General features: G+C 43.3%; 1 protein-coding gene across 24 annotated transcripts in view; it reads left to right on the top strand.

Annotated features, from left to right (window-relative positions):
• Positions 1-17,284, top strand: part of PPFIBP1 (PPFIB scaffold protein 1) — a 167,655-nt gene that overhangs the window by 57,864 nt on the left and 92,507 nt on the right. For all 24 annotated transcript variants that reach the window (XM_089671704.1, XM_089671707.1, XM_089671711.1 and 21 more), the window contains exon 2: positions 16,217-16,304. In XM_089671704.1, coding sequence (XP_089527830.1) covers positions 16,241-16,304 — 64 coding nt within the window. In that variant the 5' untranslated portion in view covers positions 16,217-16,240. The remainder of the gene's footprint in view (positions 1-16,216; positions 16,305-17,284) is intronic.

Here is a 17,284-nt window from a genome sequence, read left to right on the forward strand (position 1 = left end):
AAAGTCAGCAGCTACAAAAACTGTAGATGCTGACTTTTAAAAAAAACAGCCACTTACCTGTCCCTCAGTCCCATGGTGTGTCCCCCGCAACTCGTTTCACCGGCAGTTCTGTATTGCAGGAGGCCGGCATCTTCAGTGTGGGCACCCGGTTGTGACAGCTTGCGGCTTCACAGCCAGGTACCCACTGCGCATGTGCGAGCAGCGCTACGCTTCCCTGAATGGCCCGTCGACGTCTGGGACCTGTCACGTGTCCAGGGAGGGAGGGAGGACATCTTCTGCTTCCGATCACCTAGGCAATTAGACCGGAAGTGGGAGCGGGTACCTGTCAAATTCGGGTACCCGCTTCCCAAAGGTGCCAATTCTTAATGGGGAGCGGGGAGCAGTCCTTTTAAAGCGGAACTTCCCCTTTTGGGTGGAGCTCTGCTTTAAGCCATAGTGGGGCATTCAGGTAAACGGCTACCGTGGGATAACGAACTCTAAGACTTATACAAAATATATATATATAGATATTTTGTTGTGAGGCCCCTGAAATGTATTTGGCAGATTTAAATTAGAAAGCTAAATTCCAGGTATGATCTTTATTGCACAATTATTTTCTTCCAGCTTGGACCAATGTGCAAATCTCATGCATGAGGGGCTGCTGGGGAAGCTGGCAATCACTGTATTAGTTAGCAATACTACATTGATGGCTGTGGCTTTCTGAACTGCTTATACTTTGCATACTGACCACAGGGAGTCACTTGCTCGGCACTGCCGCTGTTCACAGAATGCCTTTTTTTTTCCCCTAATGTTTACAAGGCGTTCTCTGACTGAGTGCGGTAGGGATTGTGACGTCACCACCACCCCTCCTCTCTACCTCACCCAATCACAGAATACCTTGCAAAAATAACAATACAAAAACAAGGTGTTCTGTGAATGGTAGCAGTGTTGAGCAAGTGACCCCCTGTGGCCAGGGTGTAAAGAAGAAGCCACTCAAAGCAGGACCTGGAAGATCATAGCTATTGTTGCGCTGATTGTCACCTTACACAAGGGTTGTCTGACCTGACCGGTTCCCTGAATGCTCTTCACTGTGGTGCTATTGCTGGTGGTGGCAGCTGTGAAGTCCCCATGTAAGTGAGGACACAGTCCTGCATTGTAAGTGAGGACACGGGGGGCCTACCCCACCCGGAGTGGCAGAGGTGAGCCGCGACTGCTGGGGTAGTGGCAGATAAGGTGAGTAAAAGTGCTTTCTAACAGTGTTCTGTACAAAAAATGTACACTTTACCCATGCTGTGTATGGGGAGCCCTGCTGCAAAGGTAATGTTTTCATATTCCTGGAGTTCCACTTGGGCCAGTTCACACTAAATGCAGTCTAGTGCATTTTTTTTTGCATCAAAAAGGCATGCACAGTGTTTTCCATGTATTCCAATGGCCCTAGTTCACACAAGTGCAGTCAGTTCCAATGCAGAAAAAAAAGTAGAACATGCTTGGTTTTTTCTTCACAAAACTGTACTGGAACACAGCAAAACGTATCAAAAATGCACCAGAACGGAGTGTTATGTGAACTGTAAGCAAAAAGGCATTTGGAATGCCTCCGGAGTGCGTTTTTGTGGTGTTCCCTGGCCCTAAAGCTTGTAATCCTTGCATCTCGCTATCGTGTGCTCACCATTTCCCTTTTTAAAGTCAGTTTGTCTGCCCGGCTCTGTCATTTTGTAAATTGTATGTTAGGTGCGGAGCAGCGTCTGTATTCTCCCACGCAGCTTTGCCCGCTGGCCGCCTGGCAGAGGGGAGCAGATTGTCTCCATATGGCAGAGGAGGTCACGGCACTCTCTGCTTCAGCATCGGCTCTAAAGTTCATCTCTAACTTCCCTGCAGAGATTAGTTCTTTTCAGCTGCTGTTTTGGTGAGTCTGGAGACATGGGGTCAGGTGTAAGGGTGTAGTCTCGGGGACTGCTTGTAAACGCCAATCGGCACGCCATGTATAGAAGGATCTGGGGGAAGCATGTAGGATGGGTTATGTTGGACATCAAGTGCTGGAATTCTTAGCTGTCTGCTTTCATAAACCTTTGCGGATATCAGCCAGCCATCTTTTTTTCTTCTGCTTTTTTTTTTTTCTCCTTCAGGTTGGAGCATATCATTTTAGAGCAGTAATACGAGGTAGAATGCACATTTTACTGCACATCATAGAAACTGACAATAATCTGTGATAATACTTGGTATTGTGTTTTGTTGTCATTCCTGTGGAATTGTACCCTAAAGCACTTTGCAAACACGCTCCAGCTTTGCAGCGCACTACAAAACACAAAGAGTATCCATCTGTTTTTTTTTTGTTTTTGGTTTTTTTTTTAGCCATTTAAAAAGAGCACACTGCACATTATTGAATGAAATATTGCAAGTTACCATGCAGGCAATAACCTAAAGGGGGGCGTGGGACTTTGCAGGTCTTCATAAACTCTTCATGTGTCACAATATACATCTTTTGGAAACTCTCCACCTTTTATCATGTAAATGACATTCTTAAACTCCAGTCCAGTGGCTTTGCTTAGGCTGAGATGATATCAGTCTGCTGCAGGCAGGAGGCAGCATTTCCTCAGTCTCTGCTCCTTACATTGGTGGTCAGTGAAGGGCTCCATTACTCTGCTGGTCATTAGATAAAAAGGCTTCTTACGTTGGTGGTCAGTGAGGGGCTCCGTTACACTGCTGGTCAGCAGGAAAATGCTCCTTATGTTGGTGGTCAGTGAAGGGCTCCATTACACTGATGGTCAGTAGGAATATCGTTTCTTACGTTGGTGGTCAGTGACGGGCCCCATTACACTGCTGGTCAGCAGGAAAAATGCTCCCTATGTTGGTGGTCAATGAGAGGCTCCATTACACTGATGGTCAGTAGGAAAATTTTTCTTACGTTGGTGGTCAGTGACGGGCCCTATTACACTGCTGGTCAGTAGACAAAATGCTGCTTAAGTTGGTGGTCAGTGAGGGGCTCCGTTACACTGCTGGTCAGCAGTAAAAATGCTACTAAAGTTGGTGGTCAGTGAGGGGCTCCGTTACACTGCTGGTCAGCAGGAAAAATTCTCCTTATATTGGTGGTCAGTGATGGGCCCCATTATACTGCTGGTCAGTAGGAAAATCGTTTCTTACTTTGGTGGTCAGTGATGGGCCCCATTACACATCTGGTCAGTAGGAAAAATGTTCCTTACGTGGGTGGTCAGTGAAGGGGCCCATTACACTGCTGGTCAGTAGGAAAAATGCTCCTTTTATTGGTGGTCATTGGGACAAATAACTTCTTCCATACATGTAAAAAGATAATTGGTGCCACTGGTTAATTATGTAAAGGTCTGAAATTGCAGATTTTCCAAGGAACCCCCAACAACCTCTGGAGAAAACCCATTTGAGAGAGGCTGGTTCTTACCCTTTCCCACTCTGTCCTAAATTAAGTTTGGCCTGGAGTTGCATTAAAAATAAATGTGTATAATTAGAGACAGGTTCTTGGCGGAGGCCAGAAAAGTGCCATTATGCGTTCACATGCTGGATCTGGCGCACGTTGCGCTACTCTTGTAAAGCAGTTAATTGAATGAGGATTATTGCACATCAGATGGAGGAGGGGAACTCTTTGATGACGGCTTTCAGCTGCTACAAATTACAGACGAATGTTGCGGTGGATTGTGGAGTCGTTTTATAGTATTATATGGCTGTGAAGCCACCCATGTTCCAGAGTGAACTTTGAACATTGTCACATTAGCAGCAGCCTACGTGCTGGGGAACAGAGGGGGCAGCGTGGCCTACGATTGGTCAGGTTTATGTTTTACGGACCTTCTTCCACGAGTCTCGTGGCTCCTTCCAAGCCTCTGGAAGAAGATATAAACTGGCCTTTTTATATTCTGTCAGAAGACACATAAACCCATTTCTGCTGTACAGCTGGCTCAGTTGTGTGACATCTGTCTTTTATACTGAACTGACACTTGGCAGCTGAATGTTGAAATCAGGCTTGCAATGGAATGTTTTTCTCGGTGTATACAGGCAGTTGGTGGAGCTGTTTAAGTGATTTTTACAGACTAAAGCCAAGTTTCTCTAGCGTTTTGATGTTCAGTATTGGTCCAAAGGACTGACTAAAGGCGGGGAAGTGGCACAGAGAGAGCTTATTTACCTGCTATGAAAAGGTATGGTCTCCCTTCTCAAACTGCAAAGCTTATATCACAACAGGGACAGCAGGATAAGAGAGTGCATTATGTTATTGATCTCTTGATTTTTTTTTTCTTTACTTGGTCAGAGTTGCTGGTATAGGTCTCATGCATGCTAGGCTTAAATAAAAACTATGCCCTTTTTTTTTTATTTTTTTTTTAAGGTGCTGTAAGAGCACCTCTATGCTGATCTATGCGTCTATGTGCACACAGGTGTTTACAGAAGAGGAGCATTTACAGGCTGAAATAAATCACCAGCATGTTTAGGAAAAGAAAAAAGCAGAAAAACGCTTGATGCACCTAAACGCATGTAAGGCCATCTAAACACAAAGTATGTGTGAATGTTCATGCATTCCAATAGTCAGAATATTTATTTCAGGTACTCCTATAGCACCATCAATTTACACAGCACTTTACATACATTTATTGTACATTCACATCAGTCCCTAACCCTCAAGGGGTGTGCAATCTAAGGTCCCTAACTCACATTCATACATACACATACTAGGGCCAATTTAGACAGGATCCAATTAACCTACCAGCATGTCTTTGGACAGTGGGAGGAAACCCACGCAGTCACAGGGAGAACATGCAAACTCCAGGCAGGTGGTGCCGTGGTTGGGATTCGAACCAGCGACCATAGTACTGGTAGGTGGAAGTGCTAACCATTTAGTCACTGCACTGCCCACTAAAAGCTGCATATTGCAGACGTGCCTAAACGTGTACAATACGTCGCTTTAGGCATGTTTTGTAAGCAGCCTGCCAGGAGTTATGGCGTTCAGTGGAGTAAAGCAAACGCCCTGTGTGCATGGGACCTTAAGGTGAAAGTGTCATTCCAGCCTAAATGTTTTAGATTTGGACAGTGTCTCAAACCTCTGTGAGGATTATCATTGCCATTGCCTTATTGGAACATTCACCCCTGCACACGCACAAAATGGAAGTGTTGGGGTTTTGCAAGTGGTCAGTTTTAGTTTAAATATGTTTGAGTTCTATTTTAAAGTGGTTGTAAACCTCAGGCATAAAATATGAACAAAGCATATCCCTCTATAGTGTGTACCTGTCTCAGTCCAGAGCACTAAAGGCTTGTTCACACTTCACTTCTTCCCAAACGCCCCTATAGTGTCAGACAGGCATTTAGGAAATGTTTTTAACGCTCTCCAAACGCCCTATGCGCATTTTTGAGGCGTTTTCCAAGCGTAAAAATCATACCACAAACGCCTATGACAAGTTTTCCTGACACAAAGAGAAAAATGGTGACGGGGAGGGACCTCCAGCAGATTGACAATCTCAGCTCTGTTCCTGTGTGCTCTGTGAAGGGGAGGGGGTCTCTTCCCTCTAATTAGCTCTCAGAACTCTCCTCCCTGAGCTCTGTAGAGTGTAATTTCAGCTCTCTGCCCCTTTTCTTTCTGAATGTCCAGACAAGCTTTATAAATTCAGCACTTTCAACAGATTTAGAGATGAGAAGACTGCAGATAAACAGGTACAACTTATGTAGGAGGCTTTGTTTCATTTCTATGTTTCACCTGAGGCTACTTCACTGTGTATAGGTAAAACCAAGCTGCACCAACAGGTTCTCTTTATTGGCAACCCCCACAGCTGCATATATTCGCAAGAGTGAGGAGAAGAAGCTCAAAGTTCCCAGACTCAAGGAGCCTCACTCCACCCCCATGTGGCAGCGCTGGTGCTTGATCATTGGTCGCCAGTGATGTCACTTGGGAGGAAGACGAGTGAGTCGCTTACTCCCCGATATATGGAAGTACAGGCGTACCTCGGATTACGAATTTAACTTTTTGTATTGAGAAAAATTTGTAAACCGAAACGCGGTTTCCCATAGGAATGCATTGAAAACCAATTCATCCATTCCGGAGGTCAGAACAAAGTAAAAAAAAAAAAAAAGTCTTTTATCTGTTCAAAGCTCTTTACAAAGTGCACTTTAAGGGCATAAATACTGTACAGGGACATGATTAAAAAACAATTTGCAAATGCATTGAAAACCAATTAATCCATTTGTATTGCAAAAAAAAATCGTAAACCGAGGCATTATTTTCAACGGATTTTCATTTGTAAACCAAAAATTACGTTAACCGAGGCGTTCGTAAACCGAGGTACGCCTGTACTGGAAGAGGAGGAATGAAGGCTAGGAGAGTATTAGCAGCTGGCGGATCCACCTTTACAATGAACCTGTTGCTTTAGTTGTTTATAATCGTAACCACTTTTGGTTTTTACCCCCTTCGCGCCGACGACTCATGGCCCTTTTAAGAGCTTCTAGATGCCGGGAGGTGGAGGAGGGCATTCAGGTCATGTGACCGCTGTGATTGGCTGTCACTGCAGCGGTCGTATGATTGTAAAGCTCCTGAAGGCAAGTATGCATCAGAACCATACCGATCCCTGCCGGCTATTGTGCAGGGAGCGTGCGCTCAGTGCGGGTAAGTTGTTTATACAGGGCCATATACAGTCAGGACCATAAATATTGGGACATCGACACAATTCTAACATTTTTGGCTCTATACACCACCACAATGGATTTGAAATGAAATGATCAAGATGTGCTTTAACTGCACACTGTCAGCTTTAATTTGAGGGTATTTACATCCAAATCAGGTGAACAGTGTAGGAATTACAACAGTTTCCATGTGTGCCTCCCACTCGTTAAGGGACCAAAAGTAATGGGACATTTGGCTTCTCAGCTGTTCTATGGCCAGGTGTGTGTTACTCCTTCATTATTCCAATTACAATGAGCAGATAAAAGGTCCAGAGTTCATTTCAAGTGTGCTATTTGCATTTGGAATCTGTCGCTGTCAACTCTCAAGATGAGATCCAAAGAGCTGTCACTATCAGTGAAGCAAGCCATCATTAGGCTGAAAAAACAAAACAAACCCATCGGAGAGATAGCAAAAACATTAGGCGTGGCCAAAACAACTGTTTGGAACATTCTAAAAAAGAAGGAACGCCCCGGTGAGCTCAGCAACACCAAAAGACCCGGAAGACCACGGAAAACAACTGTGGTGGATGACCGAAGAATTCTTTCCCTGGTGAAGAAAACACCCTTCACAACAGTTGGCCAGATCAAGAACACTCTCCAGGAGGTAGGTGTATGTGTGTCAAAGTCAACAATCAAGAGAAGACGTCACCAGAGTGAATACAGAGGGTTCACCACAAGATGTAAACCATTGGTGAGCCTCAAAAACAGGAAGGCCAGATTAGAGTTTGCCAAACGACATCTAAAAAAGCCTTCACAGTTCTGGAACAACATCCTATGGACAGATGAGACCAAGATCAACTTGTACCAGAGTGATGGGAAGAGAAGAGTATGGAGAAGGAAAGGAACTGCTCATGATCCTAAGCATACCATCTCATCAGTGAAGCATGGTGGTGGTAGTGTCATGGCGTGGGATGTATGGCTGTCAATGGAACTGGTTCTCTTGTATTTATTGATGATGTGACTGCTGACAAAAGCAGCAGGATGAATTCTGAAGTGTTTCGGGCAATATTATCTGCTCATATTCAGCCAAATGCTTCAGAACTCATTGGACGCCGCTTCACAGTGCAGATGGACAATGACCCAAAGCATACTGCAAAAGCAACCAAAGAGTTTTTTAAGGGAAAGAAGTGGAATGTTATGCAATGGCCAAGTCAATCACCTGACCTGAATCCGATTGAGCATGCATTTCACTTGCTGAAGACAAAACTGAAGGGAAAATGCCCCAAGAACAAGCAGGAACTGAAGGCAGTTGCAGGCCTGGAAGAGCATCACCAGGGATGAAACCCAGCATCTGGTGATGTCTATGCGTTCCACACTTCAGGCTGTAATTGACTGCAAAGGATTTGCAACCAAGTATTAAAAAGTGAAAGTTTGATTTATGATTATTATTCTGTCCCATTACTTTTGGTCCCTTAACAAGTGGGAGGCACATATGCAAACTGTTGTAATTCCTACACCGTTCACCTGATTTGGATGTAAATACCCTCGAATTAAAGCTGACAGTCTGCAGTTAAAGCACATCTTGTTTGTTTCATTTCAAATCCATTGTGGTGGTCTATAGAGCCAAAAATGTTAGAATTGTGTTGATGTCCCAATATTTATGGACCTGACTGTATATGCGGCCGCTAGGCATTAAGGTCCACCTGTCAAGAGGTCGCATATATGCGTTGGCTGGCGTAAAGTGGTTAAGCCTAGGCGATTTAAAGTTTAAGAAAAAAATTAAATTTTACATTTCAAGGACATATCTCCTAGGTCCTTCTCTTCCCCGGCCATTGTGTTCCCCTGCCGCAATTACTGCCAATTATTGGCTATCAAAAAGTACATAGTGGAGCAGCTATCAAAATGCAGCCACTCCTGTATAAAATGACACTTGTATATAGTCTGCAACTGGCATTGAGTAATACAACATAACAATAAATTGTTACATTGTAATTACTATTAAATTTATACATGGATCAAGGGTGTGACCTTTAATCTTCACAAGGCATTAAATACACCTACAAGTAACAGAAATACGTGTATAAACATAGTCCTATTTAATGCGGATCAACTCGGGTTTGGCCAAAACTTGGGTTCAAACTGAATCCTGGAGGAAGCTGCCATTCCTGCCCAGCCAACTGCAGTCGGCCATATTAGATGAATGATGTCACAAGCACCCTCGCCCCCATGCGTATGTGCAGCTGAGGGGCAGGGAATGCTGCGGTCGCAGTTAATAAGGTGGCAGTGACAGCTTCCTTTAGGGGTTCAGTCGAAACCCATGTTTTTTTTTTTTTTATCTTTTTGCTGTTTTTTTTTTTGTTTTTTTTTTTTTGTTTTTTTGTTTTCTTCGCATTAAGGCTTCATTCACAGGGGCATAATAGTGTACATCTGTGCGAGGATCATGTTTACCCAAACAGGGATGCACAGGTGTTCTATGCATCCCCATGCAGGCAGTTGTATTCATGTCAGTTGGGATGCGGAGGCTGCATGGCCACTGCTCCCAACTTGACATCAGTGTGGGAATACAGACAGTGTGCGTTCAGAAATGGGCACTCGCATGAATGTCAAATTGGGAGCAGCTGCTACGTCCCACTTGACATGAATACAACTGCCTGCATGGGGATGCATGGAACCCCTGTGCATCCCCTTGCAGGTAAACATGGCCCCCGCACAGGCATATGCTGTAGTACATCCATGCAAACGAGGCCTAAATGCCAGTTAACACTAAAACGTGAATTTTGCACCTTTCTGTACATTCAGTTTATGTGCACAAAGTGCTGCAGGCACTACTTTTACAAATTTTGCCACACCAAACTGCATAGTAGTGCAATACCATGCGCTTAGTTGGCTGCAGGCATGCTGCGTTTGGACCTATAATGGCATCCATGCTCCTCTAACAAGGGCAGCGTGTTCCTGTGCGATGCTAAAAGCGTTTACAGAAACATGTCTTTTCTGCGCCGTGCTTTGATGTGAACAGGCCCTAAACTACTGTTGCAAAAGTAACATCGTAAAAAAAATTAAGTTTTTTCCCCAAAATGATAATGTACTACTTTTTTACTTTCTCATAAGGCCCATACTGGAAATCTAAAAATTGCGAGAGCTGAAGTGGTTAAGAAACCTGTCCTGCGGTTTGTCTTGTGTGTTTTTTTTTTTTTTTTTTTTGGCTTTTTGGCTTTTAGCAGTGTGCCGCCATGCTCTGTCTTGTTACAGATGACATCACTGTTATTTAAAGACCTTAAAGCTACTCCAGCATACAAGTACACAGACAGTAGCCCTCGTTAAGTCGCCTGGAATTTTAACCTCTCGGCTCAGAGGCCTTTTTAGTCGCCCTAAACCGATGGCCGCCTTCCGGCGCTGCGCACACCTCTTGAGCAGATGCCGCCTCTCCCCGTGCTCTTTATTGAATTATCCCGCTCGTCCGACCGGTTTGGCTGGTGCCTGCATAGTGTCATCCTTTTTAATGTAAAGTGTGTCCCGCAGCGCTGACGGGTAATCGAATCACCGGCGCAGTGAGCGCGGAATGTTTGGATGAACTTTTGGCTGGGGACTGTCCAATATGTCTAGTGAAGCATTGCGCGTTAATGTGGTGACTGCTGGTTGGGAAGCTTAGCGCTGTGACCCTGCGGGCGAGGAACAAAAGTTGGTCTGGTTACAAAAATCACAAATTAATGTAGATTGCGACATTTCAATCATTTGTTGTTTGTTTTTTTTTGTCTTTTTTTTTTTTTTATCCTTTATGGATTGCACGTCTTGAGACTTCTCATTTTGACATTCTTATTTCCATTCTTGTGAAGCTATTGGTTTCAGCATGAAGGATCTGTGTGCAGGTGGGACTGGTTGGAACTGCTGCGGTCTAAAAGAGCCCTTGCCCCCCCCCCCCCCCCCCAGTCACATCAAAGCTGATTTTGAAGTCGCACGATTTCAAAGTCGGGGGACATGCCGATTTGAGGTGCGATTCGCAAGACATCTGACACAGATGTCTATGCAAATCGCACCAAAAGTAGTGCATGTACTACTTTTAGAAATCGGTGCAGCACCAACCAAGTCAGAACCTCACTGATATGACCGCTGTAATAGCGGACAATAGGTTGCGACTTGGCATGCGATTTTCAAGTCGCACCCGATGTGTCCATGGTGTTAAAAGTAGTTTTTAGGCTGCATTCACACTTGAGTGGTTTGTAGCTTGAAGCGCGAAGCTCCAAAAAAGCTCAAACTTAAAAAATCAATTGTTCTCTATGGTGTCTGTTCACACCTGATTGCGTGAACAGGCACCATAGAGAACAATTGATTTTTTTGAGTTTGAGCGTTTTTGGAGCTTCAAGCTACAAAACTCTCAAGTGTGAATTCAGCCTTAGTTTTGGATAGAGAGTGTGAATCTTCTCAGACTAGGCAGGGACACTGTAACCAGGCTTGTATTACCTCACAGAATCATGTAAATTCTGGTGCCTATATAGTTCACAAATGTCCGACACAAATCAGCCTCTGCTGCAGTCTCTTGCCATGTGACTTGCTACAAAGTTATGATGTACAGTCTGATCACTGGGGAAGAGGAGACTGAGGAAATGCTTCTTCCTGCCTGCAGTAAACTAATGACATTATCTCAGCCTTAGCAGATTCCATGGTCTAGGGCTCAGGGACAGTTTTGAGAACTAAAAGGTGGTCTAGGGCTCAAGGACAGTTTTGAGAAGTAAAAGGTGGTCTAGGGCTCGGGGACAGTTTTGAAAAGTAAAAGGTGGTCTAGGGCTCGGGGACAGTTTTGAAAAGTAAAAGGTGGTCTAGGGCTCGGGGACAGTTTTGAGAAGTAAAAGGTGGTCTAGGGCTCAAGGACAGTTTTGAGAAGTAAAAGGTGGTCTAGGGCTCAGGGACAGTTTTGATAAGTAAAAGGTGGTCTAGGGCTCAAGGACAGTTTTGAGAAGTAAAAGGTGGGAGTTTTTTTCTGAAAAGTGATACTAATGCTATATGTTGTGACATGTCCAGAATATATCCGCTCAGGCTTATATATTTACTGACAGGTCCACTTTAAAGGATATCCTACCTAAAATGTGTCTTCCAGCTAATTAAAGGCTGTTCAGAAGCTTCCTGACTCAGAATTTTGTTTGATGCTAAAAATATTGTAATAAACATTCCCCTACTCACTGTCTTTTATATGGAGTGAGTGTGTCACGCCCGTTCATCAGTCTCTGGGTGTGCCACGAGCTGCTTTTATAAATTCGATCTCCGCATGCATCCAGTTGCTTTGCTCAGTATGATAGAGAATGCACCCTATTGGTTCAAGGAAAGTCCATAATAGCTAAGATATGAGCTTATTTGTACCTCGTGCCTCAGAGACATCAGCAGTTCTTATCATTTTAGTTATGAGAGGATTCTTGGAAAATTTCTAGCTGGTTTCCTATATTTCCCTTGAATGTGGCAGCAAAATCTCCTTGTAGGCCTTCACTTCTTCTCGCCCTCTTTAGGGTGGACAAGCCAAGCTCGGCACAGTCATCAGAACCTTGTCGAGAGGTTGAGACCCTTTTTATGATGGCTCATTAGAGTGGGTGGAGCTGGGAACCCAGGCATACAGAATTCACTATGATCTCTGAAACGTATAAGAATCTAATGGTTGGTTTGGTTCATCGGTCTCTAACCAAAACGAAGATTTGCCTTGACTGGCTCTTTGAAAAGTCCTCCCCACCCAAAACTTTACTTTTTGTCTTTTGGTAAATGCTGGTGAAAAGCTGAACGTCCGTCTCTCAATCAACATTGACTACTTTTAATCCTTATGTTGCTAGCATTAGTAGATTGGAAAGAATATCCTTCTGAGGTCCAAGGTCTGCTCACTTGTGCCAATTATGAGGGGTTCCCACCATCCTTTTGCTAGGGTCCAAGGTCTGCACACCTGTTGTGCCAATTATGAGGGGTTCCCACCATTCATGTAAAAAATTCCTGGATCTGTACACCTGCTATGCCTATTACGAGGAGCTCCCACCATCCTTGTGCTGAGGCCTGTGGTCCCAAGTCTAAATATTGTGTCCATTATGAAGGTTTCCCAACATCCTTGTGTGGAGTCCCTGCATCTGCATTCCTGACATCTTCAACCCCAAGAGATTCCCACAATCCCTACTTGATTTTTTTATGCTATATTATAGAGAATGTAACTAGTTGATTGGGAACAACTAAAAAAATCCTAAAAAATAAGCCACAGCTGGGCTAGTAGATTGGACTGTTAGAGGCCTCAAGCCCATGTAGAAAAGCAGTATGTATTGACCCACCAAACCCCACCTGAAATCTGACCCTTCATTAGGTTGCCGCTGGGATTTTAATTTGTTTAATGCTCCCTTGTAATGGAAACCATGTATCCTGACAGAATTCTAGAAGAGCAACCCCTTCCATTGTGACAAGATTTATCCCAAACTGTTATGACAACCCTAACCAGGCAAAATGAGAGGGGAATTAACCTGCCATGGATGATTAGTGAGAATTCCTACTCCACCATAAATGTCGCTGGAAGATGAATGTTCTGTTCCAGCTCCATGTATAACGCTCTTTAACAAGTTTCTGAATACTTTCCTAGCATTAAAGTATGAGCCCAATACACAGTGCTACAAATGATCAGCATCACAGTGTGCCGCCTGTGTCCTGTATTCCGGGTGTAAGTCTCATATCTGTTCTTGTGCTTCCACTGTGCACAGTGCCCCTTCCTGCACCTGATACATGTCCTGTGGCCCTGGACCCCTTCCCTCGCCTTCCCCTCTCCGTGCACAGCGTGATATTTCCTTCCAGCAGCAGATCCATCTTCCCGTCTCCTCTGCCCACAATTGGTCTTATTGCTCCATATATGGCTCTATTTATCCTGCTGAGCACAATCTAGGCTCGGGTTTACAAGATTGTAATATAAACCTCGTCCTATTCACAGCTCATATCTGTAGGGCCATCCTGTTCAGAATAACCACTCTAGTAAAAATGAGTTTCCTTGGATCAGGACTCTTGTCCTACCATCTTATTAGTATCCTGCTTATCTAAAGGGTCACTCCATCCACTGATGTCAGTAGTGCATACCTATTGCATCCTCTGGATTGTACAGGGCTCCTCTGTTATCACAATCTCCTGGCTTATCCATCTGGATTCTGATTTATATGTAATCTCCTTTATTGGAGCCACAGAAAACATTCAAGCAGTTGTAAACCTCAAACTTAAAATATGAACAAAGCATGTCCCTCTATAGTGTCTACTTGTCTCGTGTCATTTCTGTCTGCTTCCTCTTTCCTCTATCACCATGAATCCCTTCTGACAAGTTTTCCTGACACCAACTGTGACAGGGGAGAGATCTCCAGCTGATTGACAGCCTCAGCTCTGTTCTTGTGTGCTGTGTGGAGGAGGGGGGGGGGGTGTCTCTTCCCTCCAATCAGCTCTCAGAGCTCTCCTCACTGAGCTCTGCAGAGTGTAAATTCAGCTCTCCACCTCCTTTTTTTTTTTCTGAACTCCTAGACAAGTTTTATAAATTTAGTACTTTGGATGTAGAGAAGAGAAGGCTGCTGATAAATAGGTACAGCTCATGTGTGAGGATTTGGTTCTTCTCTGTGTATCACTTGAGGCCAGTCACTTCACTGGTTTACTTTAAAGCTCGACCTCAGACAAAATGTAGTCAATTTAAGTGGAGGAAGGGTACAGACATCTATCAGATTTTCATTGCTGCCTCTTCCCATTTCCTGTGACATCTTTTTATTTCCTTATCCATCATAAAGTTCCATTACCTTGTTACGCAGGACTTTTGACAGTTCTTTTCTGATCTCCATGGCTCAGTATCTAGCCTAGTCAGTGCTTCCACGTAGGAGCTAACAAGCTCATTCACTATTTATACACTGACACTAATTGCAATTTAAAAAGCCACAGATGTGGGACACCTTGTGTGTCTGTACCAAGGCCAAACACTCCAGGGTATGTAGACTTTTGATCAGGGCCATTTGAGTGATTTATGTTCTCATTATGATTTAACAAGGAGCCAAACAACTATTTGATAATAAATGGCTTCATCTGATCATCATCCTTCAATAAAAGCATTTTTTTTGGCATGATCAGTCATATTTTCACTATCAATGCCAAAATTTCACAATTTCTGCCAGGGTATGTAAACTTTTGAGCACAACTGCATGTATGTGATAATAAATAAATATATACACACACACACTGTTCAAGTCAAACTGGAACTTTTGATTTTATAGAATAAAAACAGATTTCAAGGAGTGGAAGCTGCATTTGTTTTTCAACATCTTCCCCTGCTACATTTATTTACTTATCCCAGCATTTAACTAATGCCTGGAAAGCTTCAACATAGAAAGATTTGTCAGAACGCCTGAACCATCCTAGGACAGCCTGCTTCACTTTGTCATCGTGTTCACTGTTCCCACAGAAAGATTTGTCTCTTGTGCAATTTTGCTACAGGTTATGTGTCAATTATCTAGGATATATAGTGTGTGTGTACGTATGTATGTGTGTGTGTGTGTGTACGTACGTGTGTGTGTACGTACGTGTGTGTGTGTGTGTGTGTGTGTGTGTGTGTGTGTGTGTGTGTACGTACGTATGTATGTATGGGTTTTTGTTCTCTAATGTCATGTGACATTTTTACTATGTTATTTTTCACACAAGTTAATTTAATACACATTGCTTTGAAGGAACTTTTGCAGGTAAAAACACACTTTGAACTTGCTAGAAAATGTAACCACTTCAGGAGGAGTCAGTTTCTTGGCATATCCTCCTCCCTCCTTGCATGTCATAGCCCTTTCCTGTTCTGGGAGTGTATGATTACTCTCTGTGCTGGCACAGCTCCTCCACCCCTCGTTTCATATCCTTTATAAATGTTTATGTAGTTGCTGGGGATGGAGTGAAGGAGAATACTATAGGGTGTCACTTTAGTGACAGCTCTGAGTCTGTTTGGGCTGCTGATGTCATATCCATGATGGCAGCACCTCAGGGATTTTGGGTGTCCGCAGAAGGGAGGCTTTTACAGGCAAATAACATGTATAAATTATGGTAAATGCATCTTGTGGGAAGATTGTTGTTGACATGAATGGTCTGGTAACAGGTCCTCTTTAATGGAGCCTTCTGATTTGAGTGGTCTGCTAATGCCTCTCAATGGACAGAAAATTGGACCTGCAGCGTTTTTGGTAATGCAGCACACTGAACTGTCATACATGCAGTATTTTACTGTGCGTTGCTGTGGTTGAGTCTTAAGGCTTCATGGCACACAGGTGACTCTGCCGCTAGTGAGAAATTGCATTTCTTCTACCTCTGTGAATTCACTCCCTTGCCCATGCTGCTGAATCTCGATCTCTAGTGGTGGGATCGACATCCACTAATGAAAGAGCTATTCCATAGGGACAGAGGAGCAGTGATCCTGACATTGACCATTTGTCTCCCGCGTTCAGATCACCTGTGGCTTGAAGCTATGGAAAACTCTAAGTAACATGGACTGATCCTGATGACTGCAAACATTATTACACTGTTACAATTCATAATAAAAGTCACCTTACTGCAATAAATATATCCTCTGTTCATTTTAGTGTTTTCACTTTCATTCTCACACGATTAATAATTTGTTGATTTTTATTTTGGATTTCAGGGCCCGGGAACGGGAGGTTAAAGAATGATGACCGACGCAAGTGAGATGTTGGCGGCAGCTTTGGAGCAGATGGACGGGATTATAGCTGGTGAGTCCTATAATAAGCGTCAAATGTGACACGCGACATCTGTCTATGAAGGGTATTTGGTCGCCTTTCCATGTTTTAATGTTTGTGATATTTTGCGAACACATTGTACAATCTCGAGCACATTCACTGACCGCTATGTGTGAGGGTCTACCCAACCATCTCATTCAGCTTTTATTAAATTGTGTAGACCTCTGTATTCACATAGTTGTCTATTAAATCTAAAAATCACCATACACATTACAGTCTGACTATTCAATCTGCTTCACACTTACCAAAGATATAGCTCACCACACACATTACAGTCTGGTTGTATAAGTTCTTTTTGATCTACCAAGAAGCATGCACTTTGCAAGTTTTGCCTCCTAGGTGATTTTTATTTTTTTTTTATTTTTTTCATGCTGAACCAATGAAAGCAAAATATAATCCGATTAAACTTCAAATACATTTATAGGAAAAACCTTTTTTTTTTGTTTTTTTTTTTGTTTTTGTTTTTTTTGTTTTTATGTTTTTTTGTTTTTTCTCATTTCCTCAGTAATAACCCCTTTCATTTTATTTTTTGCTATCTGAATCTCATTGGGGAGATTTCCCTTCACTTCTTGTCCCATAGCCAAATAGGAAGTGAGAGGAAATCCCCGCAAATTAAAGGAAAACCCTAGGGGACCCCCAGGTAACCAGAACTAGTGTCCTCATTGGAAGATTTCCCCTCTATAACTATTTTGGGGACAACCCAAATTTTGTTTTTGTTTTTTTTTTTTCCTTTCACTTTCAATGATAATGGTAAACAGGACAAAGAGAGGGTGAATCTCCCTAACGGGAGCACAGACTGCAATCACAACTGACAGGTGTTCTAATCCATCATCACTCTGTCCAAAACTGAAAACAAAAAGGTTTTGCCTTTTAAGTTGTACTTTCAGCTGTAAGATTCAGATCTGAGCAGGTGATCTATAAAATTCTCAACATTTCCACTTGTAAACACATGG

This window comes from Staurois parvus, unplaced genomic scaffold, assembly GCF_062004578.1.
Source record: "Staurois parvus isolate SC_StPar_1 unplaced genomic scaffold, SC_StPar_1.0 ptg000114l, whole genome shotgun sequence".
NCBI lineage: Eukaryota > Metazoa > Chordata > Amphibia > Anura > Ranidae > Staurois > Staurois parvus.